This window comes from Platichthys flesus, chromosome 15 (assembly GCF_949316205.1).
Source record: "Platichthys flesus chromosome 15, fPlaFle2.1, whole genome shotgun sequence".
NCBI classification, from domain to species: Eukaryota; Metazoa; Chordata; class Actinopteri; order Pleuronectiformes; family Pleuronectidae; genus Platichthys; species Platichthys flesus.
In genome coordinates, this window is record NC_084959.1 from 6,754,608 (window position 1) to 6,774,039 (window position 19,432).

The 19,432-nt window shown below is 44.3% G+C and overlaps 1 protein-coding gene across 1 annotated transcript in view; it reads right to left on the reverse strand.

Annotated features, from left to right (window-relative positions):
- The window catches only part of pdlim4 (PDZ and LIM domain 4), a 44,413-nt gene that overhangs the window by 13,142 nt on the left and 11,839 nt on the right, over positions 1-19,432 (reverse strand). Inside the window, exon 3 of the mRNA XM_062406580.1 lies at positions 10,523-10,604. Within this exon, the coding sequence (XP_062262564.1) occupies positions 10,523-10,604 (82 nt within the window). The remainder of the gene's footprint in view (positions 1-10,522; positions 10,605-19,432) is intronic.

The following is a 19,432-nucleotide window of genomic DNA, read 5'->3' on the forward strand; positions in this document are numbered from 1 at the left end:
TGACATAAAACTGAGTTAGCAGTGATGTTCTACCTCTGATTAATTATACCGACCACAGGAGGAGTGTGAGGTCAGGTGCAAAGTCAGATTCACCCAAACAAGAACCGAATAACCCTTTATCTCCAAGCCACATGTTCAAATTCCCACGAAGGGGACTGGTTATGGTTATTGTTCTGTCCACCGATATGAAGTGGATATATCAATATCCAAGCAAATGGTAATCTCACTCTAGCCAGGTAGTCACAGTAGCATCTAGCTGGAGGTGTCACTTGGACAAGCATCAAGAACCCAACTGCCTGGTTTCTTAAAAATGCCCTTTTGAACCTGGCAATCTTTTATTTCACCGACAGTTCATCTTATGTCAACTTCCTGAGAACACGCCCAGAACTGGAAAGGTGAAGTCACTGTCCTTGCAAGTCTTTTTTAATCTTAAGAAAAACCCTGTCCTCATTTATCATATCTAGACAAAGCTACATCTGCAAATAACAATCGCAACGACAACTGTTTCACTGTCAGGCAGGTTTCGTCACGTCTGGGTTTAGAAGAATATAAAGGGAGGCAATCGGAGGAAAATCCCAGAGACTATTGAATTACACACCCCTGCAGAGACATGACGGTAAAGACATTACATTTATGACCCCTAATCTGAACAAACACGCCATGTGCAGGAGGACAGGTAATCACACGCTAACGTATACGACCATATATTTAAAAGAGAGGTAGAAGACAAAAAAGATGCTGATCTGGTTTTATTGAGTGGAGGGGAAAAAATAACCCTGAACGAGAAATAAAGTTTTATTTGCTTAGCCCTGAATCACCGGTGGGACCCAGATGGGCACCTGCAGTTCAAGTCAGGAGAAGCTGTGCACTCGAAACTCAGGACAAAAAAGGTTAGAGTTCTACTCGGGCTGCGATTGTCTCCACGGCCCTGAACTTGCCGAACTCCACAGACAGTTGTTTTGTTTCATTCCAGCCTGATGTTTTCCAGGATTACAAAGCCCATCTAAAGTGACAGAACTCCACCAGAGCCCTCGTGTCAATTCAAAAACAGCAGGACATCAAACCGTGATGACGCAGAATGATAAATTCCTTCATTCCCCTCAGTTCCTATTCCGATGAATAATTATTTAAACTTGATTAAGTGCCACATCAATTTTGACATCCAGCAGAGACAAAAGAAGCTCTTAAAAGTAAAAAAAACAAGGATTTACTGTGAAACTACTACACCTGAAACCACTGCTCTACTGAGGTTTCCCTGTTGTCGGCAGGAAACAAACATTCACCCATTTTCTACCTCACCCTCCTGCCAGAGCTGGTTGGACTCCTTCTGTTTCCCCCTCCACCTCCTCAGCCCTTCCTTTTGTCTTCTCCTCGTGTCACTCACTCCCCTCCGGTCGGCTGCGTGTCCGTTTTCCAGATATTTGTCTTGGGTGGACGGCAGATTTAAAAGCCTGCACATCTGGGGCTCGCCTTATAAAAATGCCAGTTTGGTAACATTCTGGAACCGGTGAGCGCTTTCAAGCTGCTCTAAAAGCACAGTTCCTTTTCTTTATCACGAAAAATCGGCTGTGAGACAACTGTCTCATTAAAGAGATTTATTTGACCTTTCCAGGGTCTGGTCTACATTGGGGTTTAATGGGGATTTTGTGTTAAGGTGACACACAAGCTAATCTGGTGGATGCCTCCTCACCCTTACGCTCCCGGTAACCTTATCTTGTTTTCCAAAAGTAGTCAAAACAGTTTAGAATTAATATGAGTTCCTATGAGCAGCGTCGGACCGCGTCCAACAGAAACTCAACATAACAAGACTTTTGAGAAAGGCCATCTGTGGGATCTTCTGTTTCCTAATTTCTGTCTCTTGAGGAAACGGCTACTCTTTCGTTTTCTCCCAAATCTCGGCTGCATTCCTCGCAGCTCGGAGGAAAAGAAAAGGGAAGAAAAAGAAAAAGAACCAGAGGATTTATGAGAACCAGCATTGTCTACCGCTGTATGCTCGTAAATTCAGACGGCTGCCTGATTCCATCGGCCTGTTTTACAATGGTGATCAAGCATGGCTAATGGTTCAGGATCACTGACCATGTATGTGTGTCTGTACGTGCCAAAGAAAGACAAATAAGGAAAAATATTAACCGAGGTGATTTCGGCCAAGTGGAGCCAAGTAGCACCATTCATCAACCTGACTGAAGGCTACTCTGATTAATAAGAGCTTGAATGTTTCAGCCACGGTGCCTCAGCCACAGTCTGGTCAGCCGGGGGTACACGGAGACGAGGAGGAGGAGGTAAAGGTGGAGGACGCTAATTGAAATCATATGCCTGAAGACCGAGAGCAGCCTGCCTGCCTGCCTGCCCCACCGGAGACACAAACAAATTCATGCTCAACACACACACACACACACACACGGACATCACCTCCTCCTCCTCCTCTTGCGTGGCTTAATCCCTCCAGACCTCCGAAATTAAGCTTTTCACATGGCGCTCTGCACCACTAACCAAACACAAACCAGCCCTTTATGGCTCCCTGGGCCCGGCCCTGGGTGCCTCTCTGGGAGCAGAGTCAGACGGGCTGAGGCGGAGTGGGGGTGCTGTGAGGAAGATTAATGGCGCAGTGGAATCCAAGGTCCTCACATACGAAACGTGTTGTAGTTTATCAATTTACACGTAATGATGAAGTGATATTCAACTTTAGATTTTTTCTAGCCCACACTGGTTTTGCCAAGTCACTGTAGCCAAGTACAGAATTACAACACAGCCTTAAGGATTCAAGTTACACCAATTTAATTTCAAGTGAGAGCATTAAAGAGAATAAAAAAGTTGTTAACTTTATTTGTATGGGACTGAATGTTCAGATGTTGAGGAGAAAACCATCTGGTTTAAAGTAAAGACACCAACTCTTGGGTGAGACACAGAGACAAAGAGGAGCCACTAGGCCTTTAGCATGATTCCTGTGGTTGGAAGGACAAAGTCAGTCAGTGATAACGATACAGAGATGGTTCCTTTTTAAAAAAGTCTGTTATCAAGCATTTACCTTAGTTGCTAACAGGCCAATAATAATTAATAATCCTACAAAAGACATATTTGTACTCGAGTCTCATAATTGTGTGTTTTGTGGAGAAGGTTATGCCCCGACAGTGGAAGGTTAAGGTGCAGATAAAAGATACAAGATACATTTATCAATCCCACACACATGCACAGACACACTACATGCAAATGGGGGAAATGTGTCATCTGCTTTCGACCCATCCGGTGAACACAGCAGGACACACAGAGCATTGGTAGTGGACCTGTTTTTCTGCACAAATGTACATCAGGACAACTGGAGGAATCTGTGACGTGTGATCCAAACCTCTCAGAATTTCACATTCTTTCCAACAGAGCCACAGTGCTTTGACAAAACTATATATACAACTGGAAATATACACATAAGGACATAAATAAACAGTCCCTATGCAGGAGGAACTTTGCCTATTGGGGAATTGAACACCAGTCTCCCCCATGACATACGATCGGATGATTCTGAAGTAATGAAAACACCATGAATCGTAGGTTAAAGCGATTGAAAACATAATCATGAATATTATTTTCCATTTCTACTTATAGATCTCCTTAAATCCTCCACACTGGATTTCTCAATGAACGCGGATGGTGCAACGTCTCTGCCTTCACTCACAGTTCAATGCTGTCAAGATGGTTGGTCCTTTGGTTCACCAAGTTGAATTTGATATGTGGATTTATGCAGGAGTGAAGCCACTAATGGCAGCAATGCTGATAGCATCTGTTTTATAGGCTTCAGTGACCTGTTTTCTTAGGGTTTAGATATCTTTGTCACTTCTCCTGCAACAGCTACGACACAGACCCAGAAAGTTGAAAAATTTCAAACCTCTAATCCTCGACAGACCTCTGACAAAAGGTTTGTTCTAAATCTGAACAGGTCTGGACGACTGCCCTCTCCTGGGACCTTTCTTACCCCTGCAGTGAGCGCTCCCAGTGACCCCGTCCACTCCCCGGCACGCTGACAGCCGAGCAGAGCGGGGAACGCTCCGTTACCACGAAAAGCCCAAAGACTGGTTTGGACATTTCTGGGATTACTGACTGATAAGTGAACACAAACATCCAAACAAGAGGGGTCACAGGTCTGCGATCTAACACGCATGAATACGGAGCTGTTAAAAAGACTTTCCAGCAATGACCCACTAGTCTGAGATTTCCTGGCAGGGGTTTATATTGGAGGTAGCAGTAAACATATTTTGGCAGCGTATGATAACACTCATAAAAGGTTTGATGGCCCCATATTGTTCAGACCTATTTAAGGTTCTCTAGGATCTAAATCTTATTCCATGTAACTGGTCTCATCTGGTTCACTGTTTATTATCTGAGATATGCATCTCAGACAAATCAAGTTTACTGCGCTGTTAAGTTTTAAACACTCGTGGGCAAATGATTCTTCATGACAGATATTTGAAAGCAGCTGATTTGTTCCATTCCTAAAACAGACGTTTTTTTAATCCTATCTATCACCTTTTTTTCCCTCCAGAGGATTAAATTCCAAGCAGTAAAGGAATTACTGTGTCTGTAAGTCATGCAAGGACTCTGTCTGTCAGCTCCTATTAACGTTAGCTCGGAGAATTCGACTTCAGCTGCCAGCTCCTGGCCTGGAGCTGGAAGCGTCAGTGACGTGTGATCCAGAACTTTCAGCTTCCGCATTGCGGAGCCTCATTCTTTCCACGGGGGCCACCGGGGCCACGGAATTTGGCCACAATAGCTTTCCCTTTAATAACGGGGTATCGTCCCAGGGAATGGCATCCTGATGTCGCTCGCCAGAAGAATATTGTTTCATTTCAGCATTGACGAATGGGCTTTTCCCACCTACTTGAAGCGGCTGCTGTGTAATTTCATGGAAGGAATTCTCAGAAACTTGAAATGTCAGTAACTGGTGGTGTGAGTTAACTGGAGCATGCAACTGATCCAAGAATAAAACTGACAACCAAGATGTTAGATTAGAGACCCAATTTAAGCCTGTGAGGCATTTTCCCTCAAAAACTCTTTCTTATCGGAAAAAAGGTTAAGATATAAGATCAAGACATATCAGGATACTGGTCCTTAAATCAAAGTTATGCAGATAAATTCTTGAATTAGTTTTAACTTATTTTAGTTCTGTTTTATAAGACTTGTGGTTGTTAAATTATTTATGAGCATCTAACAAAGCATGACGTAAACATCCATCTTGAAAATGGCAGAAAGTGATAGTTTGCAGATTTGACGGCTCTTGAGGACTTCTGATGAACACACTGTATCTGGAGTATTTTAATAACAACTCACATGTCTTAGAGAAACCAAACAAGAGCATGAAAACTTTTCATTTCAGTCCAAATGAGGGAATTTGAGAATTACGACTCACATTGCAAATTTAAAAACCATCTGTCGGAGCTGTAGCACTGTAGTTTCCACATTTTGATCTAAGCAATCGCATCTGTTCAAATGCACTTCAGCACACTGCACACATCAGCAAGTGATCACCGCACTTGACTCCGGCTGACTCCAGCTGAGGTTTTGATTAAAAGTCAATCTGAGGCTCTACTTGACGCAACGGGCGAACCACAACACACATGTTGATACGTGATGTGACGACAACCAGGGGGAAAAAATGTGGACTGCATCTGAAGTGGAGGGAATCTGATTCAGGAAAGGAACGAAAACAACCGGGAGCGCTCCGATGATGATGAGGGTACTGCAGGGTTTATTGAGACGGTAAAACAATAGCTGATTTCAGACGAAGTCCAGACTTAATATTGAGATTTTCCAGAGGAGCTGTTTGTCCAGGTAAGTTGATCCGGACATTTTCTGGAACGGGGCCTGGCAGAAAACTGTCTGGAAAATGGCCGAATGAGCCCAAGTGAGAAAAGAGCAGAATGAACCTCTGGAAAATTTCACAGCAAGCGAGTTGGCACGTTGAGGACATTTGACGGACGTAAAAGTGGAGAATACAAAAACCTCAGGATGAGAAAGAGCAGCCGTGCATACTGAGAAACATGTCATCTTTGAAAGACAGCTAATCTTTAACATCGTGATTTCCGATGTGGTATTCATATTTCATCTGACCCAAATAGGCCACTCTGAAATGTTCATATCTGAAAATTGCTGTAGAATAGTGCCAGAGGATTTCTGTGAGGAATCTGGTTTTGTTATTGTCATGCGTTTCAGTTTCAACTGTAAAACCCTCTGATTGTCAAAACTGCACAAGCACTTCATGTTGTTCTGCTTCAGACGGCTCGTCAATATCTCGTCCCGGACAGCTCTCTTTATCTACAGGAAGTTGTGTATGACATCCGGTGGACACCATTGCCAAGACGTGAGCGCAGCTCCATGGAAACACATCCCACAAACACTCGGACATTGTTTGGTAGAACATTCACATCAACAATATCATATCACACAGACACTTGTGTCCAAACAGCTACATCATTTCCACGTCCACTTTTATGACGACATCCCGAGGCGCAGGAAACGTCTCAGAGCTTCCACGTGTCACTTCCTGCTGAATTCCCACAAGTGAGGTTGGAATTTCTAACTCGGGCAGTTGCTCAAGAACAAGAAGCTTCTGGTGACAAAAGGAAAACTTAAGCACAGAATTCCCTGAAGAATGCTGGCATCACATTTAAGCCCTTTTTATTAGCCTTGAGTGCTGCAACTGTTCTGCAAATGCTTTACTGATGCTGCTGCCGCTGCTGCACTATTCTTAGTGGAATGAGTCAATCTTTCTTAGGCCGGGAAATAATGTGTGGTAATTTCCAGAGTATATTGTTTAGACATCAGCTGGTGTCCCTCTCTGGTCTCAGCTCTCACCCTGTTTGACAAAGAGCTCTGCTTCGGCAAGAGTCCCTTGGTTGGGGGTCACGTCACGTAGCGGTTGGCAAGTTTAGAATCTGCCAGCACAACCAGTTTGAAGAGTCCATTCTCTTCAAACTGGCTCAGCTCTAGAGCAACTGTGTATCAAACAATTCGGCATGATTTGGGTTGAGCCTGTGTTAAAGCAGTTTTCAGACAGGATCTCCAAATATATGGGCCCAGACAGGATATTGTCAGACACGTTTACTACAATGGGAAGATGTCCGGATCACTCAGACTTGGACTGGTGTCTGAGTGCAGAAGGCAGGACAGGACATTCTTAATTTCGCCAAAAGCTGTCAAATTTTCCCATTAACTTTCAGCCTCTTATACGTGTGTGGCACCTTTTCTTCACCCTGAGAATTCAGTTTAGATTTTTCCTGACATTTTGGCAGGAATATTTACAGAAAAATGTAGGAGCAACTGACTCTGACATTTGCGTTCTCACATACAGCCCCTCCAGGAAATTTCAGGATCATGTCTGGAGCTCAGTGCACGTCTGGAAGCAGCGTTAGAGGCCCCACCGCTTTTATAGTTTCCAATAAAGGCGAGGTGTCTGAGGAGCAATCACCATTGTGTCAGCTCGGCCCCTCCAGCTGTATCTTCACACAGCAGGAAACAAAGGAGAGAGAGAGCCCCGGCCTTTTATGTGACCCCGGGGGGCGGATGTTTCCCCTGCTCGGGCAGAGAAGAATTTACCTGAGCGTGAAGCTAAAGTGGCCCTGACTTAGTGGTTTCCAGGCGTCCAGGTTCACTTCATTAAATGAGACGCCAGGGAACATTTTTAAACTCCAGCGAGGGAGGGAAGGAGGGAGGGAGGGAGAGGAAGAAGTGGATAAGATGTTACTGAGATACAGGGAGAGGGGAAAAAGGGAGAGAAGAGCAGGCGAGAGGCCGATTTGCTGCTCTCACGTTTCCCACAAGCAAAGCCGTCCCGTCATGCATGTCCATGTTTGTATAAACCGCTGGAGCTGATGGTTCCTCTCACTCAGGTTTGGTATTTCCTCCTGTTAATCAAAGCAGGATCTGAAGTGCCGGTGCTGAGATTGTGATGTGAAGACTGTGGCACGGTTTTCACCATTGGCTGGAGAATACAAGACCAGCTTTGGGTCTGTAAAACTATCAAGATATCAATGATTGTCTTATACATGATCATTTAGGGTCACCGAAAATAAATGATTCATTTTTAAGCAGTCAATTTATGGTTGTTTGAAAAAGTTATTCCACCCAGGACTTAGGAATTGTTCAGACAAGTGGTTAAACTTTGTTAAAGATGACCTCTTTGTATAAGTTTAAAGGTTCATTGTATAGAATTCAGTGACTTCTAGTGGTGAAAACATCACTAGTATTATTTTATATTCAATTTCTACAAATAAATATTTTTCATCCCCAGCTGTTTCAGGAAGCCGTGGATCATGAGTAATATTCATCATTCAGCTGTTTCGGGTCATAGAGTGCAGAGGTAATAACCCAGTATAACCACAGAGGGCGTTGTTGCTCAGGGAAATTTACCTGGTGTTGCTTTAATTTTTGATTGACATCGTATTCAAAATACAGCTCAGTTTGCTGATTGGACATTTCAGAGTAAAAGTCCCCTGTGAAGCTGCCACTTACAAAGATGAATCATCTCACGAGAATTCTCATCCCACGAGCATCAACAACCCTGATTGATTACATGAGCTGGAGCCTCTTTCCCTTTTGTCTCTGCTGCTGAAAACAATATCTTCCTGTAAGGTGTCAAACTCCCATTGATGTGTGGACGGATAGATTTCATCTCAGCTCTTTGTGCGACTGCTCCGCTCTTTTTACACAAGAAGCCCCTGTCTCAGCGAGGGACACACACCGATCAGTCGTAACTCCACAGCCACCCCCGACACAATACTTGACAAATGGTCATCTCTCACATGTCTGAGCCACAATACGCTCATTGTCCTGACTGTTCAGTTCACACACTCGTCGTCATACTCGCAGCATATGTGCGAGCGAACGCACACACACATAGACACACACACACACAGACACACACAGACACACACAGACACACACAACCTCCTGTTCTCTCCCTGCTCAGAAACCTGTCGGCCTGCCAGCACTGGAAAAACTTGGATAAGATCATCTGCTTGAATTCATCCTTCCCTGAATATCCGTTTGGCAGCTCGTATGATTGGAGAACAATCAGGATACTATTTCAAACCCGTTCGAGTGAACAGTGGGATGCATTATCTCATTTGTGATCATGTGAGCGTTAGCGTATATGTGCACTTCACGGACCCAGGGTTGTGCCCGTTTCCATGGATTCTGTTTACGACATAAACAGACTCAGAAGACTTGAGTCTCACACCCACCAAAATGCACTTTAAAAAAAAAGTCGTGGCCCAAAATGTGAATAAGTCTCTCTTGTGACTGATTTGTGTGTCGACGTGCAAAGTCACACGCTCGGATTTTAACTTTAGGAAGTTATTGAATCTGGGGTCTCATTCAGAATTACGCAACATTGAATAGTCTGTGTTTAAAGGGTAATTTCATCCAAAGCAAAAATTACTATTTCAATGAATTAGTTGAAATGCAGCTTTCAGATGATTTGAGATGTGTTATTCACTTCTGCTGTATCAACACGGTAGCGTTCTCATTGGTGCATAACCCCAAATCCCGGTGACAGCGTAAAAGCTCCATTCATTTTTTCCCAGAGACAATGTTATGTGATTCACAGTTGGAGCTTTTCAACAACTTGGACGAATAGGAAACTTTCCCCTTAAAGTCAAAAAATATGCATCTGTGTTTGAAAATGCCTGGTTTCTAGATTTAAAAAAAGTGAAGGTATGAACCTGTGCTCATAAAAAACGTGCATCTCAGCAAGAATCCTTCAATAACAGTTTTATAGCTCTGCTACGTGCACCACTAACGGCAGGGAAGAGCCGCAGAACAAACAGCTGAAAGCAATCTGCAGCTTAAGTCAGTTTCCCTTTTCGGATTCCGGGAGAGTTTTGGATGTTGCAGTGTTTTCTTCACAAACTGAGCAACAAAGGATTTAGAGTTTGCTACCGCTCTGATTCACGTCAATGACTAAGAACAGCAATGGCAGCCATGGGTCCTGGGTATTGTGGTCATTAAACACCGGACTGATGGAGAAGATGTAATTTAAATGGACTGATAGTAGGTTTCCAGTTTTATCGACCAATCAATCAAAGTGCTTCACAGTACAAGACATATTCGCCCTTTTCTATCACACACTATTAATACCCTCATGGGCCATTTGAAGCTCGATAGTTTGGCCATCAAACAGTTTGGCACATGGACTGGAGGAGGCGGGGTTCGAACCCCCCACCTTCTGGTTAGTAGATAACCCTCTCATCTCCTGATGCATGTTTTTTCGGGATGAATGGGTCTGCCTTGTCTCACCACTAGAACACCACAAAGACAGATGAGGTCCCAAATCCAACCAAGGCTTCACTGCTTGACTTCACCAATTACTTATTTCTCTCATATTTGAGCTGGTGAGTAACATTTTTGGGGAATTTTTAAACCAAAGTCCAAGTAGACAAAGTCAGGATGACAAACTCAGGCCCTGAGCTGAGTTCAAATCTGAAGAAACTTCCGTGAGTGGTGCTTTTTCGGTAAATCCAGAGTAAACAGTGGTTACCTGTGAGTCAGGCTCCGTGTAAGGACTTGTCTTGCCGTCTTCACTAACAGTCGGCGACCACACTCTGTCTCCGGATCCCGACCTAGAAGACAATACCCATGAGAGAAACAGAAAGAGAGAGAGTGAGTCAGATCAATCTTTAGCCATCTCACACCCCGGCATTGAAGCGTTCAGCCCTTTCTGCCCAGACACACAAAGGTTTCTTTACCACAGAATATCAAGTTTTTCGAGTGTTATTATTTCTGCGTGTGAATGTTGGAAAGAGAGAAAGACATTACTTATTAAAACCCTCTTTGAATTATTCTAAGCTGTGTAAGATGACAACTTTAGAGTCACATGATACTCCATTACTGCGGTCTGATATTAGCGGTCTCCTGTTTGTGCCAAAACAATCACTTACAGTATAAATACACAAAATCCTTTGCAGCTTTGTGTCAGTATATATTTCAATGTGGATTTGTGCATTTGGCAGGTTTTCACATTAGCAAAAGGATAAGGCTACGTCCTGGGCCTCATTCCACTGGTGCAAAGATAAAGTCTTCATCACATCATAACTCCACCGGAGTCTTTGAAGGAGCACACGGCAGTCTGGGCCGCGGACGTTTCAAAAGCAGCGATAACAGAATTACTGGTATTTGAGATTTTCACCCTGCTTTTGAGATTACCAGTAATTGGCTGCGGTCGCCCATTCTGCTCCCACTGCACGACTTACAGACTCATAATTCAATTGGTCCTTTTTCAGCCAGAGAATGAAATGATTCTGTGGAAAGGGACTAAGGGCAACTAAGGGTTGCTCCTCATTGTGATTCATCAGCAACAATTCACATCCATTGCTGTTTCACATCAAGTTGATTTCGTGATGGTTTATGAAAGTCGTATGAAAAAGATCTGAGGAGACTTCTTTGGTTCATTAAGTTTTTGTTGCCATGGCGTGAGCTGCTTAGCGGGAAAGCATCCAAGCGACAACTACCAGGAAATCACTCAGAGTGTCTACAAGGCATGTGTGTGTGTTTGTGTTTGTGTGTGTATGTGTGTGTGTGTGTGTGTGTGTGTGTGTGTGTGTGTGTGTGTGTGTGTGTGTGTGTTTGTGTGTGTGTGTGTGCTTCTTTTCACCCACTTTCCCAGTGTACGTTTAAGGTTAGAGTAAGGTGAGGGTATTCCCCTTACTTCATGAAATGAATGAACCATAATACAATGTCTTTGGGGTTGTGTGTGTGATATTGTGTGTGTGTGTGTGTGTGTGTACTTATTTTCACCCAGTTTCCCACTGTACGGTTAAGGTTAGATTAAGGTGAGGGTATTCCCCTGTCTTCAGGAAATGAATGAACATCAATACAATGTCTTTGGGGTTGTGTGTGTGTGTGTGTGTGTGTGTGTGTGTATGTGTGTGTGTGTGTGTGTGTGTGTGTTGACGTCCTGCAGCTGGCACATTGTTGGCTGAGCTGAGGCCATGCTGCAGATATGAACCACGGAGGTGTTGCCATCAAGGACGTTCTTATGAGGCGCCGAGTGTCTGGCAGACGAACAGCAGCTACTGCGGAGGACAACATCCCCACATGTTGTCAGATTGTTTGGTTTCAATGGTTACGGCATAAAACAGCCCATTGAAACCAGTTCAGACTGAAGGGGCCTTTTTGAAATGACATTTTGGACTTTACCGTCCATCCATCATTAGTGAGGAACGCGGAGGCGTGAGTGGAAACTGGGATTCAAAGCGTTACACTGTCCCACTTGTTATACAGAAGGTCAGTCTGGAGCGGGATGTCCTTCGTGTACCAGAAGATTGAAAACAATTCCACAGTCAATCAAACTCAATGTGCCTGGTTGTTTTCATCAAGATCCATGAATTATCCCCTGGAAAAAAGGAGTAAATGTTGAAAAATGCAGAATCTCGCAATGATAAAGAAAGTGAAAAAACAATCCTGGATCCTGTCTCATTAGGATTTGCATTAAAATTCAAGGGGTTCGTCCCAGACCTGTGAAGCATCCTTCCACAAAGTTTCACGGAAATCCATTCATTTGTTTTGTGAAATCTTGTTTACACACAAACAAGCAAGCCTAACAACAAACAGACAGGGGTGAAACAATAACCTCATTGTCGGAGGCTGTTGACACTTTTTGTTTCTGTTTGAGTTATCATGAAAAATCTCCCACATCAGGTATTGAGCAATGGATGTAATCTTAAAACAAACATATTTTTACTTTCTGTTTGCCAGTTTCAGGTCAGTGTGAGAAACCCCCCCACCCCCCCAACCCCCCAGCAGTCGCAGGAACAAAAACACATTCCCAACCCGTTGATCATCTCTCCCACTGTTTCCATTTCTTCTGTCCGTCTGATCCAAGGATGAATCCAGCCTGCGAAGTAAAAACCAGTAAATCTGTATGAACCAGACTGTCATGATCTGCAAGGCTCAAGGAGACAAGATATTAAAACCGAGCTGCCGACTGAGACTTCATCTCGTCCTACTTCGACCTCCTCCGATGCCAAAAGGAATTGTGGGAAGACACCGGTACACTCGGTTTCTTAATGAGATTTACAATGATAAATAGGACAAGGGGGACGAGTCCTGAGCTCATTCCTACAGTGTTGTCTTTGATTTCCACCCGAAGGAACAACCTCGAGCAAGAGTGACTCCAGGCAAACGACAAGAAAATTGAAAATAAGGTGAAGGGGGAGCTGATTTCTGTAACCATGATACTCCTTGTGAATTAGAATAACAATCATGGACAGAAAGGGCAATACAACTTAAAAAAGTTTATCCACATAAGACTGATTACGAATGGACTCATGACAAAACACATATAAAGATTTAAAGGACCCCATGTACAGAGAGCAGCTCAGACAAAAGAAAATTCCCAGGTCATTTTTCTCTTCTTTCCTTTGGTCATAGTTTCCCTCGCTTGACCTTTTTAATTTCCTGATTGGGGAGTTCTGGTTTTTTCGGAGCAGCGGATGAGTTTTCTTTGGCTGCACACGGTCACCACGCTGCTGGAGGAGGAGGAGGAGGGGGGGCACGAGACAGACGGCTGAAAACCCAGAGTGCCTTCAAATTAAGATGCGGCCGATCACAGAACATTTCAGGGTTCACTTCAGAGTCCCGTCTCGCTTCCTCGAAGCCATCTGAACGACAGCGGTTTCTCAGGCCACTCGTACGGCAAACACCACCGGAGCGACTCCTGTGTTATTTTGTAACGTGAGACGAGTTCAAATGCTCGAGGAGCGGTTATGGAGGTCTCGACCTGAGCGAGTCACACGGAAAAATCTGCATCTGGCTGATGACAAGATCGAAGTGAAAGGAGAGAAGCAGGAGGAATGATTGTGGTCGACCCCCCTCCTCCCCTTTCTCCTCTTCAACTCCATTGACGCTGCCTTTATGGTCACCACAAAAAAAGAGGCCCTGGGAGAGCGTGAGAGGAATGACGATACGAGGGGATGAGGGAGGAGAAGGACAAGGCAGCGGTCCTGGTAGTAGCGCAGAGGCATGTGTGCTCCTTTGCTCCTTTGGCGGTTTCTCTTTGTCCCAGCTGGAGTCCTGTGTTCCTTTGGTCGCATGCGGCCTCGTGCATAATTCCTCAGCGGTGAGTCACAGGCTTTCGAGTCAAAGCGAGGCAGCAGGAGCTGATCCTGAGCCAGAGAGGTCCGACTCTGGGTCTCTTCTCTGCCTGTTCTCTCCGGTTCCTCCTGATCCTCGGCCCTGGGTTTGGTTCTGATTTCACTCTCCAGATCATCATAGACTCTGTGTTTCTCCCCCTGAAAGATTTGTATATATGCACGTGTATACAACATGCAACTATGTACTGTGAGCATTCCCATCAATGCATTATAACATGAATTCTACAGTGTGATGAAATAAGCTCAACTCGATGACTGACTTTGTTTCGGGGCTTTCAATCAGATCAGGATCAAGGAGGCAAATCAAATTCCAAATTATTAAAAGTTATTTTCACATGCAGATGAATAAATGTCACTTTTAATAGATTAACGCACATCAGCAAGAATAAAACCTATTTAAAGGGATGTGTTGAGGAGTCAGTTACCATTTTAATCTCTAATACAGAGTCAAATTATTATTGTGTTTCATTAACACAAACCATGTTTGAACTAAGTATTGAGGATCTCACATGACCACTTGTTATCAGCTATCCCACAGTCGACACTTACATAACTGAAGTGTAAACACTCTGCTGGTTTCAGTCACTGATAAGGAAGGGAACATGCAGATAAAAGCTTGGAAGTGAATCTCAGGGACCATTTGTTACAAATACCACGACTGCTGTTGCATTTGTTCAGGTAGCTGTAAAAAAAAATCTGTACCTTTGTTCAGATCCACCTCATAATTGAATGTATATCTTGGTTTATGTTCCATCCTTGGACAAAGTTTCATGGAAAAGTGTTTATACTTTTTATAGTAATCCACACAAAGCTAATAACCAACAACACAGGGGTGAAAATGTAACCTCTTCGGTGGAGGTTATAAAAAATGTATTTTATGAAAATCTCCTTAAACTACTTAATCATCTGTTACCATTTCATAAAATCTAAACCAATACAATCAAATGGAGACTCTGCATCGGGAAGGGACGTCTCTGCACAAGTTAAATTCCAATCCGCCCCATCAAAGGCTTAAAACCCAGAGATGACCAAACTGTGTGCACGTCATCCTTCCCTTCAGCCAGGACCTAACTGCAAATTCTCTTTCTGACTGTAAGTGAAGCTGAAATGAGAACAGCAGGGTGTCCCTGTTTTCATATTAGACCTTTTTATAGAAGAATAGAGCAAGACCCACTGTAACGCAGCTCAGGCATCATGACTCATTTCTCGGCAGATTTAGCTTGCCACTCAGCATGACGCTTTCCGGACAGCTTGACCGGCGGTGGAAACACACATCACAACCGCCGCCATCTGTTTCTCAGGCCTCGGCACGACCGCACGGCTTTCTCCAGAAGGCTCGGGGCAGCAGCAGGGAGGTGAGGTCAGGGTGAGGGAGATGGGAAGAGGAGAGGAGATGAAGAGGGGGACGTGAGAAGAAGCAACAGCTGGGGATAGGTAGGGTGGGATTTGGGTTGGGAGAGGGGGGGCGGGTGAACGGCACATTGAGGGGCAGGCATAAGGGGGGTAAGGGGTGAATCAGGAGGGGAACAATGGAGGGAGGAGAAGAAAGTAACCTCCACAGCTGGTTCTTGTGTTCCCAGCGTCGGATGTACAGGCCGATCAGACATGACACACACCAGTTTGGGCCCAGTGAGTCTGTTCAGGTCGTCTGACACCACCCCGAACCTAAGTGTGTGTTTTTTGCGGTGGGGGCGGCAGCCATTTTTCCTCCCCGGCGAGACGACACAGCTCCATTTGATCGCCAGCGCCAGCACCAACACCAGCGAGGGTGTTTCAGCTCTCAGCTGAGTGCTGACAGGCCTGAAGCGCGTGGAGGACGGGTTGGAAAATGGAAAAAGCCGGTGACCTCAGAGTACTTCTTACTGTTTCCTTGTCCTCGTCTCGCCTTCTTTCCTTCTCGGTTTTCTCTTTTCGTTCTGCGATTAATCAGCTTCCTCACGTAACCGCACACTGGACAAACACGAGTCCAGCCAATAACGCAGAGACGTTCAACTATTAGTAATGCATAGTCCACCTCTGCATCCATTTTATTCTATAGTGGTATATACAGGTATCAGCCTGGGTTCTCCTAAAGTGTAATTACTTATTTTGACTTTTTATGGCACAGTTTCCGGCACAAAAACTCCTGAATGTGGCTCGTTCAAGTACATTTTCTAGAGGTTAGAGGACAATACTGAATTCACTACCTGCTATAAAAGAAGAGGAGACAAAGTACCAAACTTTATCACGACCAAAACTAGAACAGTGTTTACCTCTGTTAAGAAACAGCAGTTCCCTTAAAGTCAATCAAGCTGCACCAGATTTCTCACAATCATAGATATCAGTTCCCTAAATTATTCCCTTGGAAATAAGTGAGAAAGTTGAAAAATGTCCCATCGTATTGAAACGAGCAAAATATAATCCAAGGTCTGTCTCCTGTTCCGGATCTGCACCCAAATTAACCAAAGTCTAACAACATCTTACAATGACATTTTATAAAAAATAATACCACACAGAGAAGTGCAGCTGCTGCCCCCGACTTTCATGGTTCTCCGTCACTCCTCAATCATCTTTCCTGTGTTTCCCCGGGGCAGCCCACCAGAAACCCTCTTTTAAAAAACGCTCTGTATTATGAATTGTGAAAAAAAGAGAAGGAGAGGCGGGTTATGAAAGTCATAAATGCGGGGACCTTACAAAGAAACATTCTTGCATTACACAAGACCTCAAGCTCAGATGCAGCCAGGGAACTGTAATTTTGGTTCACAGCAGACGTGTGGACTCATATATTTGTCGGTCGGCAGCAACAGAAAATTACAGGTCTCCCGTTTCACCATCTAGGACTCTGTGACTGTTTGGAGGATTTTACAGCGTAGGCCTTTAATGAGGGCTGAGAGCTGATGTCCTCTAAAATATTATTTTCTTGTGAGTCAGCATGGGTTCGGAGAGTCACTCCCAACTTTTCTCTTTTTTTTTCCTGGGCCTCCAGAATCAATGGCTTCCATTGAATAATTATTGGTTTTTCCAGTCACCCGCAGCCGAGGAGTGTTTCCAGGGAACTGAGAGAGCCTTCAGTCCACATCTGCTTTGGTAAACAGCGATAATAAGCACTTGACTTTTACAAATCAACATGACGCCCCCTTTTGTTTAGATAATTGGGGCATAAAACAAACCTCAATGCTCTTTTAACAGCTCATTGACTTTCTGTAAGAGCTTCTTCAAAGTTTGAAAATGTTTTATGACCCCCCCCAATAGTCGCCTTTGCATCATGTCTTATTTATTTACTTATTGTTACAATTTAAACCTCTGTGTGCTTCTCGCTGGTTAATTTGCAAAAGCGTGACCTCTTTTTTCCCCTATTAATGAAGTTAGGCTTGGCTCTATTTATGTTTGTCACGGTGACTGTTGCTGTTTATTAACACACAACTTCCTGCGCAGCATTTCCCCAGAGAGAGAGAACATGCTTCCCCCACAGTAGGTGTTTGGTAGTGTGGATGTTACGCCTCTAATTACCTGGAAAGAGTTGCGTTGGAAAACATGTGTATGAGGTTTTCACTCATTCACAGCTTTGATTTGACAAGTCAAGCTCCAGGGTCCATTCAGGCGAGAGGGGGGGCGCCTGGTGCAGAGCATGCAGGAGACAGGACATGAGGGATACTCTTCGTCTTCTACTTGTATTTTCATCCCGAGATATTTGTATTCTCCCATGTTTCATCTGTGTCACGTGTTAGAAACTCGCTGGCTGTGGATATTCCAGACATCTTCCTTCTGTATTCTCATACAGGCTCACTCAGGGGCCACGGGGCTTGGAAATGTGCGCTCACACACACCTCCCACCTGAAAATGTCAATGTTTTAAAGCAGCTTTGGTTCCATCCTCTCTTTTTTCATCCTGTCAGCCACTACCTGTCTGCTCTTGTCTTTCCAAACTTGCATATGCATTTTGAAATTTTGTCCCCCCCCCTCTCTGCTTGAAGGCCCCTCTCGCTCTATCTTCCGTCTCCTTCACCACCACCTCATTTCAGCTCCGGAGCCAAATGGGTGTGTGGCTGTACGTCGCTCTCAGACATGACTTGCCCTCCTCCCGTCTGGCAGCGGGGCGATTCCCTCTGTAATTATTCAACCAATATACACAGAGAAGGTCACATACCAGCAGCCCAGCCTTGTCCTGCCTCTGTTGATATATGACCGAGCATCCAACCGCTATCTTGTCAGCTTAAATGAGGAATTAAGGAGGATTGATGAACAACGCGGGTCTGTCTTGTGGTTTTAATTTAGCAGAATCATTTTCAGCTAAGTTAAGTGAAAGAGCTTATCGGGTATCAGATATCTTTGTTGACATCATGTAAAAAACATTTTCATTTAACCCGTGAGCATTATGTGCCGTGCGATATTATGGTACCCTGATAAAAAGTCAATTTTAACATAGATTTCTCCTATAAAAAAATTAAATAACGTCAATTCCCAATACAAAAACCTTAATGATAAGCATCGGTTCGATTCACATCGGTTAAAATTAAGATCAAGATACGTGGGTTTAAAAAATGCTGCCGTTGATGTTTAATAAAACCGTGTAAAAGAAAGTATGCAGAAGAAAACTTGTATGTACCATGAAAAGTGACTTCTTAAAAACTCAGCCAAGGGTTTCAAGTATCTATCACGCAGGTGCTCCTGCTCAAATCCTTCCTATGTTCCCTATTGTGATAGATAACTTTCAGTGCTTCAGGTAGAATTTAAGCTGAATTTGAAAACCCCAGGGTGCAACTGGGTAAGTGTGGCAGTGCCCTTGTTTGTGCTGCTGCAGGTGTAGAGGTGCTCCCCTGCACTTTGAGCTAAAAACCAACTTCAAATAGATTTTCAATCCCTATGTGGACAAGCCACTGAATGCTCCATCACTCAGTGTAATATATGAACGGATGGGTTCCTCTACAAGCTGAGGTGAAGGGCAGGGGGGGAGCTGCATGCTGGACTGACGCTGTACAACACCAATACAGGGCAGAGAAACGTGTGAATCTTCTCTCGTCTGAGGCGTCCGATTACTGCGGGAGTGTGTTCTTCTTTCCACTGCGTCTGCAGGTCACAAACCATGGAGAGAGAGAGAGCGAGAGAAGACTGCGTCGTCTGCTGCCCTACAAGGAGAGAGCTGAAGCACCAGTTGGCAGTTGTCACTTGCAACCGAGGCCGAAAACCACAGTGTTCTCCATCTGAGAGGTTGGAGTTTAGAGGTTGCCAGGTTCGCGCTGCACTTTCCAGCCCAAAAAGCAACCGTCTAATACAAATGTGGGAAGCGACCGCCATTTCAGTTTTTTCCTCGGTCGTTCC